General features: G+C 36.0%; 1 protein-coding gene across 3 annotated transcripts in view; it reads left to right on the top strand.

Moving 5' to 3' along the window:
• Positions 1-88: 88 nt before the first annotated feature.
• ENKUR (enkurin, TRPC channel interacting protein) overlaps positions 89-16093 on the top strand; it is a 29378-nt gene continuing 13373 nt past the window's right edge. The window contains exons 1-2 of one of the 3 annotated variants that reach the window (XM_019754199.2): positions 89-651; positions 15897-16042. In XM_019754199.2, coding sequence (XP_019609758.1) covers positions 575-651; positions 15897-16042 — 223 coding nt within the window. In that variant the 5' untranslated portion in view covers positions 89-574. Of the gene's footprint in view, positions 660-15896; positions 16043-16093 lie in introns of all 3 variants that reach the window. The other 2 variants (XM_074324943.1, XM_074324942.1) reach the window with 2 other exon arrangements.

Here is a 16093-nt window from a genome sequence, read left to right as displayed (position 1 = left end):
CGTCCCGCTCTCAACGTTTCTCGTGCGTTAGCGTGACATCAGTCGCTGGCCCCACCCCCGCCAGAGTTGGGGCCTGCGCACAAGAGCCTTATTGTGTGACGTGTGCATACACGCTGCGCTTCGCGTGTGTCCGTAATAGTTTTTCTTTCTCTTCAAATATACAGAGACAGAAAAGAGCGACATTTTTCAGGGGACCCCATTTTTCACCCCATTATTCCCAAAGACGTATAAACCGTGGTCTCCACCTTGAACTTTTCTGGCAGAAGATGGAGCTGCAGCGAAGACAGGAAACCTAGTTTGCAGCGTTGCTGACCACTTCACCGTCGCCTAGTAACTGTTTCCACGGCAACCGCGCCGTCAACAACGCTAAGCAACCCCAAGAGGAATAGAAAAGTATCTTCTTCCCAAGAGAGGACCGCTAAGAAGAGGTCTAAGGGGAATTATGTGAAAGAGAAACCTTAGTTCCTTGAGAACGCAAGAGAGTAGGAAAGGAAAGGGGAAACAGTGAAGAAAGAGACGGAGATATTGGTATAGTGAGAAAAAGTTGAATATTTGGAGGAGTCATTTGGTGGCCATGGATCCAACATGCTCTTCTGAGAGCATTTATAACCTCATACCCAGTGACTGGAAGGAGCCTCCCCAGCCTCCTAGGTATGTGGGTAAGCCAAATTATTGCTTGAAACAAGAATGGGGAATAACTGTTCCATTTCAGGATTAACTAAGGATCACATGACTTTTAAAAATAAATAAAAAATATTTTTGTCTCGATCAAGTTGCCTTGAATGGAAACTTCTTAAAGGAGAGGTTGCAAAATCTAGGTATTTAGCATCTCACAATTCAAAGGGCGATCCAGTGCTGTGAGAGGGCCGTTTTTTGTTAGTCTCCTGTAATCCGGTATGTAATGTAACTGTTTTGTAATTTATCTAATTGTTCGTACGTAATGTGGTTGGTATACAACATAGCGTGAAATTTCTTGTTGAAAAGAGAACATCACAATTTTATTGTCCTGTGTTAGGATACTTGATATTTGGTTTCAAGAGTTCATTGTTTTGCTTCTGATTACACTACTTTTCTGAAAGGATAGTATTCATTTTTCCCCCCAAGATTATTGTCAAATATAAATTTGTTTCTGAGCCTCAGTTTTTTGATCAGTGAAGCAAAATAGATTAGATAGTTTCTAAGGTCTTTTTCAGGTCTAATACTTGGATGGAAGGAAGAGTGGATCGATAGAGGACCAAAAATATGTCCATGAGTTAAAAATTTTACGTAGGTGTTAGGACCTCTTAAATTCCCCAAATTTCAAAAAAGTCACCACAAAGTAAACATTCTTGTTACTCTGCTTTGCAGGAACTCAGAACTTATTTAAATCTATGGGGAGAAACTCCTTTTTCCTGATTCAAGTCAAAATCACATTGAAAGAGAACTGGGCAAAAAAAACAAAACAAAACAAAAAAACAGCCACTGCAACTAATAGGTTTTGGGATCATGAATAAATTTTTCTTTTCTGATCTGTAAAACAAACTAAATGAACTAGATAATCTTTAAAGCTCCTTTCAGGTCTAATGCTCAATTATTTTTACTAATAATTACGGGGGGTGCAGAACGTCTTCAACAAGTGGGCAAATCCTTCCAATTTAAGTCTGAGTATCTTTGTTTTAACCAGAGCAATATGTACATTGTTTTACATTAGCTTCTCAAAATCTAGTAGAGATTGGAAAGGAGAATGCAAAGTAAGATATGATACAGTTACAGATTTTATGAGGAGTGTTCAAATTAACTATTGCTGAATGGACTTTGATAAAAAATTCCTGTATATTGTAGAATATAAAGCTCTTCCTCTTTGTAACCCACCAGTAGATTGTATTTTCTGTAGAGTACTGAATTTGAATGGTAAGATATTTTATTAGGTGTTATGTTCATTGGTAAAAAAGCTTTACTATGCATCTAGGTGATTTTTTTCAAGAAATTTTATAGGAACAATCTTTATTCATTTGACAAGCATTAACTGAGCTCCTATTGTGTGTATAATATTGCCATTGGGGAATATTCTTGGGGAATATTGGAGTGACAACACAAACTCCTTGGGTTACTCTGAAGTAATGAGTAGGAAAAAGGAATTTGTGGTGAAGGGAATAGAATGCATACACATGTGATGCTACAGAACACTGTTAGGTTAAAGTCAGCCTACTCCGTCAGCAAAAGCATGAGGAATGTTTAATTTGACAAGATTAAAAAGCTTCCATGCCATGCGTGCAAACTACTAACTTATAAAAACAGAGCATGATAAAACATTTAAGCAATTCTTTCTCACCACACTAACACAAACTTGCCCTTACCCAATCCCCTTACTAGTAGTAAGAATTAATTATAAGAAATGTATTAAGCTATGAGGCTTATTTGCATCACTGAATTATAAACCCAGCTTCAAGAAAGCTCACTGCAGCTCTTTGCAAGACTGGCAAGGTGATTGTCCAGCTTTCATAAAGAGATGGATTCTTTGGAGAAATCAGCAATTGACTGCACTGTGATCTCCCATACCTCAGAGGTTACAGCCTCCTTGGGCAAAAGAAACAAATATTAAATCATTGATTAATAATAAAACCATATATTATTGAAAACCCTAATAAGAAATACAGATACTATTAATAAATGAGATAGATATATGTAACCAAAGTGGAGTGAGGAACAACCTTTTGGAGTTGAACAATGAGCTGGGACTTAAGATATAAGTCAATGGGAAGCCATGAATCAGTTTTCAAAATTTCAGTTGCTCATGATACATGAGGTGGTTTCCAAGATCTTCACCAAATTTGTCACTCTTCTATTGATGGCTCCAATTATTAGTATCTCCAATCATTCTCTCTTTTCCTTTTGTTTAAGGCAATGTTCCAAATATGGTCTGAACAGCCCATAGAACCATTATCTTCTTGATACACAATACTTTTATTGATGCGTTAGTAGCATTTTGACAGTCATGTCTCACCGTTGTTTCACATTGAAATCCCCACATAAATTATGACTAAGTTTGGTCCCTCCCATTTTATGATTGTGTAGCTGATTCTTTTTTATCTAAAGTCATCATTAATCTATGGAGATAGTTTTGAATTTTTCATACACCCTCTTAACCATCCATCCCAGCTGTGTGTCATTTGCAAATCTAATAAGTATGTCGTTTATATCTCCATCCATCATTGAACAAGGCAAGTACTTTGCACTTTGGTAAGCTACTAGACACTTCTTTCTAGGCTGACAGGAATAATGTTTTTTGGGGTTCAATCAGTCATCCAAATGCATCCATTAATCAGTTCATATTTCTCTACCTTATCAGTAAGAATTTAATGAGAGGCTTACTAACACCAAGATACATATTATTATATCTAAGGTATTTGCCTGATTTATGACTCCAATAATCTTATATATTTTTTAAATCATGTTTGTTTTGGTAACCTGAAATTCCAAATGGCTCATGCAATCATTGCTTCTCTATAAGTTTTTAAATGCTCCCCAACAGTGACATCAGATTCACCAGTGTGGAGTTTCTGGATGCACGCTTTTTGAAAATGGGAATTTAATGTAATAAGTACCTAGTGGTTGTTCCTTTTTTAATGCCTTTCTGGTTTTCAGTGGGGTAATTGTGACATGTAGTCAGCATTTCATTTTCAGAGCTTCTCATACTTCTTGGACTCCCTTCCATTCTATTCAACTTCCACAGTTATGTCTATATTTTCTGAAGATTTGTAACATGTCCTTGTTTGAAGTCTGCTTATGTATCTGACTTTGCTAAGCAATCTTGACTATTGTGAAATTTTAGATGACATAGTCATTTTCTCTTGAGGTTCTTGTCTACTTTGTTGATTAATTATAGCCAATAATTCAGTCGGGGAAAGCAGTAGTCCTGTTAAATGAACTTGTATTCAAAGAAAGACAAGAATATTCCAACGTCTTTGTTTTTAGAATAATGAAAAGTTATGCTAAAATTCCCATTGCTGCAATATATAGTTTCAGACAGTTTTATGATTAGTGTTAGAAGTTATTCTTCAGATTTTTCATCTGGCTATCCAGTCTCTGCAGACTTGCACAATAATAACACTTCTTTTCATCTCTTGTGTTATTTTTACCCAACTGCACTTTGCTTGGTCATATATACTCATTCTTGACCTAAGCCTTGTAGTTCTTATAGAAGATTTCAAGTCACCAGGAAAAGCAAGTACATAGCTCTGAAGATGTGCTATAATTAACAGAATCACTCAAAGAATGTGGAAGAATTGATGGCCTGGGAAACTAGTAATGAAAGGGATAATTCAAAAAGGTACTTTTCCCCTTCAGATATGTGGATGAGGGTACGGGCACTCACAAGCAGGTTTCTTGTCAGCAGAGAATTGTAGTATCCATCTGCACTTAGTGACTTAATGTTTGTTCATTGTGGGTTATTGCCTCTCATTTAGATTTTTATGGATTATATGTAACATGTGGTATATTAGCACATCTCTCTGGCATTTCACATGTACCTAAAAGTGTTGATGAGAAAATATGCCAAAAATATTTCTCGTTACCAGTGAAATTTGTGGATAAGTGAAATTTTGTGAGTGTTAGACTTATTTTTTAGACGCTTGTTCCATTCCAGAACAAGGTTCAATATTTTAAGCATACTGTGCGTACTCGTATATATTGTAGTATGAGAATCTGTTTATTACATGTCAGGAAAGTATGTCAGTCTACCTGTCTATGTCTATCGCTTATAATACAGCATGACTCAACTTTTTAGAGAATAAAAAGTTTCTGCTAGGATACAGATAAAATCAAGTAAAGGGCCAAACAGTTTCTTCTTATTTAAGCAAGATGGATATCCAGTAATAACAATAAGAATACTACCAATAAAAATTATGATAATATGTTCAATGTATTAACATATGCAATTTTCCAGGTACTGGTCTATGGTTTACACAATCATTATTTTATTTCTCACAAAGAACCCTATAAAATAATGATTGTGTAAACCAGTTTTGTGGAAACTCAGGCCCAAAAAGGTGAGGCAGCTAGCATAAACAAGAGCTAAGATTGAGATATGTCTGACACCAAAGCATATCATTTTAACCCGTTTGAGTACTGCCTTTTAACCTGAGTAAATAATTAAACCAAACCTAATGAGTACCTTTTGCTTCAATAGCATGTGTGTGTGGTGTGTGTGTGTGTGTGTGTATACACATATACAGAGGGTGCCAAAAAATGTATACACATTTTAAGAAAGGAAAAAACTGCATTAAAATTGTAATACAATGAATGAAGCTAGCATTCATTTGATTAACGCCACTTTTTGAGCAAATGTCATACTACAAATTGCTACCGTTTCAATTCAACTTCGAAAAGTAATACATAAATAACATATCTTAAAATGTGTACATTTTTTGGCACACTCAGTCCATATATATATGTATATGTATATGTATATATGTATATATTTATATACACACACATTCAGTTTTCAGATAATATGTCATGTATCAGATATATTTAGTATTTATACATTACCACATTATAATGCAATACAATTTTTAAAAATAAGGATATCAAAGCAAATAAGAAATTATAGAAAAGTAAGGTAATACCACAAATGAGCATGAAATTTCTGGTACATGAAATGTATGCTTTAAAATCTTGTATGTTTGCTTGAAGTCTGAGACTCAGTGCTAAGTAGAAAGTGGGCAACCCACAAAGAAGAGATTGTTCTCATAATCTTCTAAAGATCACTTATACTCTAAGTTTCTTCTTCCGTAAGACAGAAGCAAAGCAGTAGCTCAGCAGCACAAGTATTCTCGGTGTGCAGCCAGAAATATGCTTCCTCTATGGTTCATAGAAAGGAAAGACAAAGTGTGTAATGTAATGAATAAAGACTTCAGCCGCACTTTCACTTTAAATACATTGAGTTCCAAAGGTTTCATGTTGCTGTGTTATAGACCAGTGGCCTCATGCGAAAACATAACAATGAAAGCAGTTTTGGAGGCATGGATATGATATGATCTGGGTATGCAACTATGTGACTATATTGTTTAATTCAAGAATTGATTTTTCTGATCTCAAGATAGGACTGTTGAGTAGAATGTGAACCACATATGTAATTTTTAATTTTCTAATAGCCTCTTTTAAAAGGTAGAAAAAAACGTGTAAAACTAATTTTAATGATACATTTTATTTAACCCAATATATCCAAAATAGTATGGTTTCATCATTATAGCACTAGCCACATTTCAAGTTGCTTAATATCCATATGTGGCTAATAACTCAGTATTGTCCAGCACAGGTCTAAATGAATACGTTAACTACATATCTTTTTGGTATTTCTTTGATGTTTATTATTTCTCTCAACAGCTTGCAATAGGTATTGAGCAGCAGTAAGATCAGAGTTATAGTCAATGACACATACATGTGTTGTCAATTAAGTCCAGAGCACAGTTTTGACAACTAGCCAAGCTGGTAGTAGAATTGGCATCCATTTGTGGAAATTGAATTACTTAATATAGTCATGCGGCTGGATTGAAGACTCTCACTTCAGTGCTTTTAGGTAGGCTTAAGGTGTTTCTATGTACATAAATAAAATTCTCTTCAAGAAATAATTTGGGGGATTTTCTACTATAGTCTAGGTCCCTAAGTTCTACATAACAGAGAAACACTACAATAATATTGGCCCGAAATTAAAATTAAAAAAAAAGAAGAAGAAGAAGTAGTTAACCAGATGCTTATCTAACCCATTAGGGGGAAGAAAATCCCAATCAAGCATTATTAAACTGTATCAACTTTTAGTCAGTATTTCTCTGTGTGATATTTAAGATAAACTGCTTTAAAAGTGTATATCTAGAGAATTGGTATGACTTACTGTGTGTTGATTATTGGCAATGAAATAAATACAAGTATAGTATGTTCATTGAAGATGACAATTTTAATTTTATCAGGTTGGTGCAAAAGTAATTGCAGTTTAACAGGTTAAAAATAATTGCAAATATCACAATTACTTTTGTGCCAACCTAATAGGATAATTAATCTATAGCTGACATCTAATAAAAACTAGAAAGTATGGCCAGTTGTCTAATAGTCCTTGCCTAGATCTTTAGAATAAAACCACACTATCAAGAAAATGGAATAAAATGTAGTTATTAAAAAGAAAGTCTAAGCTTTACATGTACTGATATGGAAAGATATCACATACTAAATTTCAAAAATTAAGTTACAATTCATACATAAATAGAAATATAAAAAATAGAATTTTTTCTGGAAAATGGATTGAGGAGATGGAGGGAACCTAGATTTTTATTCATTTTTTAAAATCGAAATGTAATTGACATATAACATACGAGTTTCATTTATTTTTGTAATTTGGAAAAATAAAAATTATTCATATAGAATAGAATATCTTTTTATTTTTCTATAGCAGGTGGGTAAGCTTTGAGCACACAAAGTAATGCATTGAAATACAAGATTGCAAGTTAAAAAGAGGTGAGAGTATACACACCTCTTTTTCACCCTAAAGGAATATTTTATCAAGTGAGATCATATCTGCCATTCCAACTTCCATGGGAATTTTAAGACGCAAGTTTGTACTGAACCTTATTTCCTGAAGGTATCTAATGAGCTCATTCAATTTTGACCATAATTAATTCCTAGATATTGAGTTCAGAATTGAGGACAGGTCCCTAAACGCACAAAACAATTTAATGTTTCTTCAAACAAACTTATCCACATAAGCAAGGAGAGAATACAAGTTGTTAAAAGTAGTTTAGCTGAACTTCTGCTTTCAATCAAGAATGGAATTTACTTTCTCACTTTAAACAACTAAAAAACCAGAAAAAAAATTAAAAATGGTTTTCAGACACTGGACAATAGGCAGTGCAGAGCAGTCATCTCTAAGAGGAGGGAAACAAGCCCACAGTTACCCCGACATACTCCTTGGAGAGAATTTACAGCCCAAAGCCCAGGGAAGAGGAATTTAAACAAAACCCAGTAGTTTCCCTGAGTTGAGGAGACACAGTTTAGGGTTTAAGGAGGTCAAGGCATGTAGAGTTCACAGCACAGAATACCAGAGAGGTGAGAAATGCAGTGAGACAGAGAAAGGGAGAGAAATATGCATGAAGATTTCCTGAAGCCTTTGAATGACAGTATATATGTGTGATGAAACTACTGAGGCCAGGGACATAACCAGCAGAAGGCAACAGAGCCAGATAAAGTTCATATTCCACCAGCCATAGTGGAAACAGCTCCTAAGACACAGGGCATTGAGCAGTTCACTCAGAATTATATTGCCTTTGTAGTGGAGCCGAATTAGAACTACACTAAAAGCTCTCCTGGACTCAAAAATATAATGCACAACCAAGAGAAAAATCAGTCAATATGAACAGACAAAGAATTGACATCAATGAGAGAATTAGTAGACAATGACATTAAAACCAAAATTTTCAAATATTCTCCACATGTTTAAAAAACATAGAGGATGAAAACATGAGCAAAATACAAAGAGAAATGGATTTTTTAAAAGATCCAAATCTAACTTATAGATATAAAGTATACCATGTCTAAAAAGAAAATAGGATACTGGATGGGATTAACAGCAGGTATGACACTGAAGAAAATATTGTTGAATTTGAAGACATACTAATAGACTAATACAACATGAAACAGAAAAACAACTGAAACAGAATCAGTGATCTGTGGAGAACATCAAGCAGCCTAACATAAGTGCAATTAGAACCCCAGAAGGAGAAGAGAGAGATGGGTAAACAGAAGAAATATTTGAATAATATTTGACAAATATAATGAAATTCCTAAATCCAAGAATTACAATGAAGCTGAAGAAGGAGGAGGAGAAGAAGGAGGAGAAGAAGGAGGAGAGGGAGCAGGAGGAACCATCATACCAAAGGAGAAAAAAAAGCCTATTGTATACAGAGGAAGAAAGAAGGACAACAAATATCTTCTCAGAAACAGTGGAAGTCAGAAATTAAAAAGTTATTAATGCACAAGAAAAGGTACAAGTTGGAAATTTGGATTTACACAACGAAATAACACTGAAAATGGTAAATATATGTGTAAATATTGAAGATTATTTTTTCTTTTTAAATTTTTTTAAAAGATGATTGGGTTTTTAAAGGGAGAATAATTACAATGAATTATGGGTTTTATAACACATAGAGAAGTAAAACACATTACAATGTTAGGACTAAGATTGGGGGAGGGGTAAATGCAAGTATTCTTTTGTAAGGTTCTTATACCATATGTGAAGTGGTATAATATTACTTGAATGTAGGATGTGATACAATATACAATGTATATTGTAACCTTAGAACTTTTGCAAAATAAAAACAAAAAATAAGGCAGTTATCTGATTTTTAAAAAATGAACAAAGAGGTATGAAGAAAACAAATAACAAGATGGAAAATTTAAACATGAACATATTTTTTAAATTACATTAAATGTGAATGGTCTAAACACACCAAGTAAAAGACATTGTTAGAAAGGATGAAAATTCTATGCTTTCTATAAGAAAACACCTTTAAAAGACACAAATAAGTAAAAAGTTGAATAGAAAAATACTATGTTACTACAAACGAAAAGGAATGCTAAAGTGGTTATATTCAAATCAGAGAGGGGAGATTTTAGAATACAAAATTTTTACAAGGGTAAAAGTCGTTATTTTAAAATGTTCAGTTTTTCAAGAAGATATGATAATCCTAAATGTTATGCACCTACTAACAGTGTCAAAATAGATGAAGCAAAAACTGATGGAACTAAGAAATGAAACAAATCCAAGATGATGGAGTAGATAAACACTATGCCTGCTTACTTTCATGAACAAATTAAAATTACAACTAAATTATAGAACAATCAACCAGGAGAACCATCTGAAGCCTGGCTGAACAGAAGTTTTATAACTAAGGACATAAAGAAGAAGCCACGTTGAGACAGGTAGGAGGGACTGAACTGGCTCCATGAGAACCACACCTCCATGAGAACCAGGAGGGATATCTCTGCTGTGGAGGTTTTCCCAGAGGAAAGAGGGACCCCTAGCTCCACAGAGGCCTCCCAAGCCCAGAGTACTGGTGCAGGGAAGAGGAGCTCCTACAATATCTGGCTGTGAAAAACAGTAGGGATTCTGACCATTCAGGTGGGATGGAAGGTGGGAGAAAACCCAGGCATCCTCTTAAAGGGCCTGTGCACAGACTCTCTCACTCCCAGGCACTCACCTTGGCCTCCAGTGGAGAGACAGTAACTCAGGGGGTGTTGGAGACATACGGGGAGGCAGACTGAGTTGTTTGCCTTGGGGTTGAGGGCTGGATGACAGTCGGCATTTTACCTGTGAGGGGTCCTTCTCCAGTGCAGCCAGGAGGCTGGCGCCATCTTTCCTGTGTTGAGCCTCCCTGCTAAGTTTACAGTCAAATCTGACTATGATTGGTCTGGTGAGCACCACAGCTCCGCCCTGTTGACTCACTGGGACCACACCCCACCCAACTCCCACAACTCCAGAGGCACTTTCCCCAAGAACAGCCAGTTCTGCCAGACTGCATTGCACTCTTTCTTGGAAAACTATCAGTCCAACATACCCCAGGTGGGCTAAACCTTAAGGGAATGGGCTGGTGGCAATAGACCTTGGAGTGTCTTGGGATTTTTCAGAGTTACCCCAGGCTTGGTACTGGTGGCAGATATCCTCAGTTTGTAGCATGGCTTCTCCCACACATGTCTAGGATTAGCACGGGCAGTGAACAACCTTGGATCACTTAGTAGCTCTTACCAGGTAGTCCCTTGCCAGTCACAAGCAGTGGTTGACCCAGGACTGCACTGAAGCCACTCACAAGAGGCCCCAGAACTAGCATACTTGGAGGTTGACTTCAGACCACAGCAGAGCACTGCCCAATTAGCCCCATAAGTAGCACACCCAAAAGGCAGTCTCAACAAGCACCAGAGCCTGCTTGGGTGAGTCCCACCCAGTGGGATTAGCCCTGAGCACAGCAGCCTATAAGCTGTGGCAAAACCTCACAGCCATTCAGCCTGAGGGTCAATCCCAACTACTGATGTTCCAATAGCAACCGAAGCTCAACTATAACAGGAGGGCGCACACAACCCACACAAGGGATACTCCTGGAGCATTCAGTGCAGGTGACCTGAGAGACTGTGCCAATGGGCTCCACAGGGCACCAAAAATGTAAGGATACCTGGCCAAAAATGGGAGACGCAGCAGATCTAACTAATACACAGAACAAACAGAGAGGCAGACAAAATGAGGAAACAAAGAAATAGGCAGACAAAATGAGGAAACAAATGAAAGAATGGGAGAAAACTCCAGAAAAAGAGCTAAACAAAATGGAGGCAAACAATCTAACAGAGACAGAGTTCAAAACAATGGTTAAAAGCATGCTCAAGGAACTTAGAACTTCAACAAAGAGATAGCAAGCATAAAAAAAGGACATAGAAACCATAAAAAAGAACCAGTCAGAAGTGAAGACTACAATAATTGAAATGAAGATTGCACTAGAAGGAATCACCAGCAGACTAGATAAAGCAGAGGATTGAATCGACAGTTTGCAACACAAGGTAGCAGAAAACACCCAATCAGAGCAGCAGAAAGAAAAAAGAATCCAAAAACGTGAGGATAGTTTAAGACATCTGTGGGACAACATCAAGCATAACAACATTTGCATCATAGGGGTACCAGAAGGAGAAGAGAGAAAGCAAGGGATTGAGAACCTCTTTGAAGAAATAATGATGGAAAACTTTCCTAACCTGGCAAAGGAAATAGACATACAAGCCCAGGAAGTGTAGAGAGTCCCAAACAAGCTGAACCCAAACAGGCCCACACCAAGACACATTATATTAATAATTAGGATGGCAAAGGTTAAAAACACAGAGAATCCTAAAAATAGCAAAAGAAAGGTAAGTTAAAATAAAAAGAGAAAGCAATTTATAAGGGAGCTCCCATAAGGCTGTCAGCTGATTTCTCAAAAGAAACTTTGCAGGCCAGAAAGGATTGGCACAAAATATTCAACATGATGAAAAACAAGGCCCTACAAGTTCTGACAATTAAGGTCGTGAACTTGCCGCCATGCGTTTACATTGGCAGCACTGTACAAACAGCTCGGTAAGGTTTCATAACCTTACTATATCAGTGTGTCACAGCTGTGTTCATGTCAACGTGTGGTGGTGTCTTGCTCAGTGGCATTCATCATTGTTGTTGCATGTTTTTGTGTGCTGTCGCAAGAATGAGCTTGAATTAGAACAACAAACAAACATTAAATTTCTTGTTAAACTTGGCAAGAATGGAAGTAGAGTCAGGGACATATTAGTCCAAGTTTATGGGGATAATGCCATGAAGAAAATGGCAGTGTACAAATGGACTAAACGTTTTCCTGAGGGGAGAGAATGCATCACTGATGAAGAGAGGCCAGTAATGAGCAGAACTGACAAAAACATTGCAAAAAATTCATTGAATTGTGTGTCAAAATCATTGCTGACTGGGAGAAGCATAGCAGACCAAGTAAGCACTGACAGAGAAACAGAAAAATCTTAACTGAAAATCTTGGTATGTGAAAGGTGTGTGCAAAAATGGTCCTGAAGGAGCTCACCGATGAACAAAAGCAAAGGAGAGTCTAAGTTTGCCAAGACCTTTTGGAGAGGCAAGATGATGTTTTGAGCCATGTTATCACTGGTGATGAAACATGAGTGTACCAATATGACCTTGAAACAAAGCATCAAAGTACACAATGGAAGTCTGTCAATTTTCCATGACCAAAAAACTTCCATGAGTCCAAATCAAGAGTCAAAGCGATGATGTTAAATTTTTTTTATATCAGAAGGATTATTCATTATGAATTTGAATCAACTGGACAAACAGTTAACCAAGTTTACTATTTGGAAGTGCTAAAAAGGCTGTGTGAAAAAGTTAGACGAAAATAACCTGAACTTTTTGCCAACAATTCATGGCTCTTGCATCACGACAATGCACCAGCTCACACAGCACTGTCCGGGAGGGAGTTTTTAGCCAGTAAACAAATAACTATATTGGAGCACCCTCCCTATTCACCTGATCTGGCCCCCAATGACTTCTGTCTTTACCCAAAGATAAAGGAAATATTGAAAGGAAGACATTTTAATGAATTCAGGACATCAAGGGTAATACGACGACAGCTCTATTGGCCATTCCAGAAAAAGAGTTCCAAAATTGCTTTGAAGGGTGGACTAGGCGCTGATGTTGGTACATAGCTTCCAAGGGGAGAATGTCGAAGTTGACCATAATGATATTCAGCAATGAGGTATGTAGCACTTTTTTAAGGATGAGTTAATGGACTTAATTGTCATACCTTGTACTACTAAGATTACTGTACCCAGCAAAGTTATCATTTACAATCGAAGGACAGATAAAGAACTTCCCAGACAAGAAAAAGCTAAGAGTTCATCATTACCAAATCAATATTACAAGGAATGTTAGAGGGACTACTTTAAGATGGAAAAAAAAAAAGATCAAAATTATGAATAATAAAATCGCAATAGCTACATATCTATCAATAGTTACTTTTAGTGTAAATAGATTAAATCCTTCAATCAAAAGACAGGAGGGCTGAATGGATAAGAAACCAAGACCCATACATATGCATGTGCTGCCTACAAGAGACTCACTTCAAATTGATAAGGACAGGCAGATGGAAAGTAAAGGGATGGAAAAAGTGATTTCATGAAAATTAAAAAAAAAAAAAAAGCTCGTGTAGCAATACTTATACCAAACAAAATGTACTTAATACAAAGGCTATAAGACGACACAAAGAAGGACCCAATAATCCCACTTCTGGGTATTTATCTGAAGAAACCCAGAACGCTACTTCAAGGGGACATGTGCATCCATATGTTCATTACAGCATTGTTTACAATGGCCAAGATGTGGAGGCAGCTTGGGTGTCTGTTGGTGGAAAAATGGATAAAGAGGAAGTGGTACATATATACAATGCAATATTGCTTGGCCATTTAAGGGAATGGATTCTTGCCATCTGTGGCAGCATAGATGGTCCTGGAGGATATTGTGCTAAATGAGCATGTCAGACAGAGAAAGACAGATGCATTGAGATTTCAATTATATGTGGAATCTAAAGAACAAAATAAACAAAACAGAAACAAACTCATAGATACTGAGAGTATTTTGATAGTTGTACATGGGAGAGGGTTTGTGGGTGCAGGTGAAAAAGGGAAAGAAATTAAGAAGTACTAATTTGTTGTTACACAGTAATCATGGGGATGCAGAGTACTTCATAAGGAATATAGTCAATAATATAAGAACTATGTATGGTGTCAGAAGGTACTAGATTTGTTGGGGTGATAAATGGGAGGGCGTTGAGAGGAAGGATGTAAAAATTGAAGGGAATGGAAAGTAGAAACTGATAGTTACAAAATAGTCATGGGGACGTAAAAAAAAAACCCAGGGAAATAGTAAGGTAGTAATAACTATGTATTTTGCCAGGTGAGTACTGGACTAGTCAGGGTGATCATTTCTTAAATTATACAAATGTGTTAACCACGATGCTGTACACCTGAAATTGATACAAAATAATGGTGAATGTCAACTGTAATTGAAAAATTAAAAAAGGAGGGAGATGATGAAGGGGAATAAGAGGTTCAAATCTCCAGGTATAAAATGAATAAGTCATGGGAATGTAATGTATAGCATAGGAAACATCATCAATAATATTGTGATCACGTGCTACAGAGTCAGATGGTTGCTGGACTTATCATGGTGATCACTTCTTTAGGTATATAAATGTTGAAGAACCATGGTGTGCACCTGAAATTAATGTAATGTTGTATGTTAGTGATATTTTAATAAAAAATCTTCAAAAAATAAAATAAATTGGAAAAATAAAATAGCTGAGCAAAATAAATAAGTAAATAAAAATTTAAAAAGAGACAGACAAATCCACAACTGTAGTCAGAGATTTCAGTAATTAATAGAACTCAGAAACACTACCAACCAATTTGACCTAATTGCCTTTTATGGAAGATTCCAGTCAACAACAGCAAATACACTTTCTTTTTGAGTGTATACAGAAAATTTACCAAGATAGACCATACTTTTTGCTATAAAACAAGTATCAGAAAATTTAAGAGGATTGAAATCATAGAAAGTGTATTCTCTAACCTCAATGGAAATTAATTAGAAATCAGAAAGATATGTGGAAAATCCCCAAATATTTGGAAACCAAGCAAAACACATCTAAAGAAAATCCCAAGCCAAAGAAGATAACAGAAGGGAATTAAAAAGATATTTTGAGCTGAATGAAAATGAAAGTGTTGCATATCAAAATTTGTGGGATGCAGCTATAAAACAATGCATAGAGGGAATTTTATAGCTTTAAATACTTCTATTTAAAAAAAACAAATTAAACCCCAGGTAAGGAAAAATAGTAAAAATCAGTGCAGAAATCATTGAAATGGAAAATATATAAACATTAGACAAAATCAATGAGAATCTGGTTCTTTGAGAAAGTCAGTAAAATTTATAAACCCCTAGCCAGATTGATCAGAGAAAAGGGGGGGTCACAGTGAGGGAAGGGAGGTGAGGAGGGAAGGAGGAGAGAGAGGGGGAGAAAGGACAAGAATTATCAATATCAGGAAAGGGAGAAGTGAAATCACTGTTTATACTTCAGATGTTCACAATATAATAAAGAAATACTATGATCATCTTTACACTGGCACCTCTTAGGGCAAAGCTTCCATCTAGCTTACCTAAGCCTGATAGACAGGGCTCAGATAATTATGCTTTACAGCTCTCTCTGATTATAGACTTACATAAATTAGAAATGTATATCCTTTTTCAAAATTTAAATAATTTAAAAATATATATAAATGCTACAACTTTTTTAATTTTTTAATTTTAGGTACATATCAATTTTTAAGACAGCTGTAAAAGAGGACATGCAAAAATTTAAAACTGCAATGAAAACCATGGGACCACCAAAAGTTGAAGTACCTTCTCCAAAGGATTTCCTGAAGAAACATTCAAAGGAAAAAATTCTACCACCTAGTAGGTTTTATCATTCTTTTTAATATTAACAGTGTTAAGTAATTCAACTAA

The sequence above is a fragment of the Rhinolophus sinicus genome, linkage group LG02, assembly GCF_036562045.2.
Source record: "Rhinolophus sinicus isolate RSC01 linkage group LG02, ASM3656204v1, whole genome shotgun sequence".
NCBI lineage: Eukaryota > Metazoa > Chordata > Mammalia > Chiroptera > Rhinolophidae > Rhinolophus > Rhinolophus sinicus.
The sequence above is the reverse complement of the archived record's forward strand: the minus strand, read 5'-3'. Positions and strand labels throughout refer to the sequence as shown.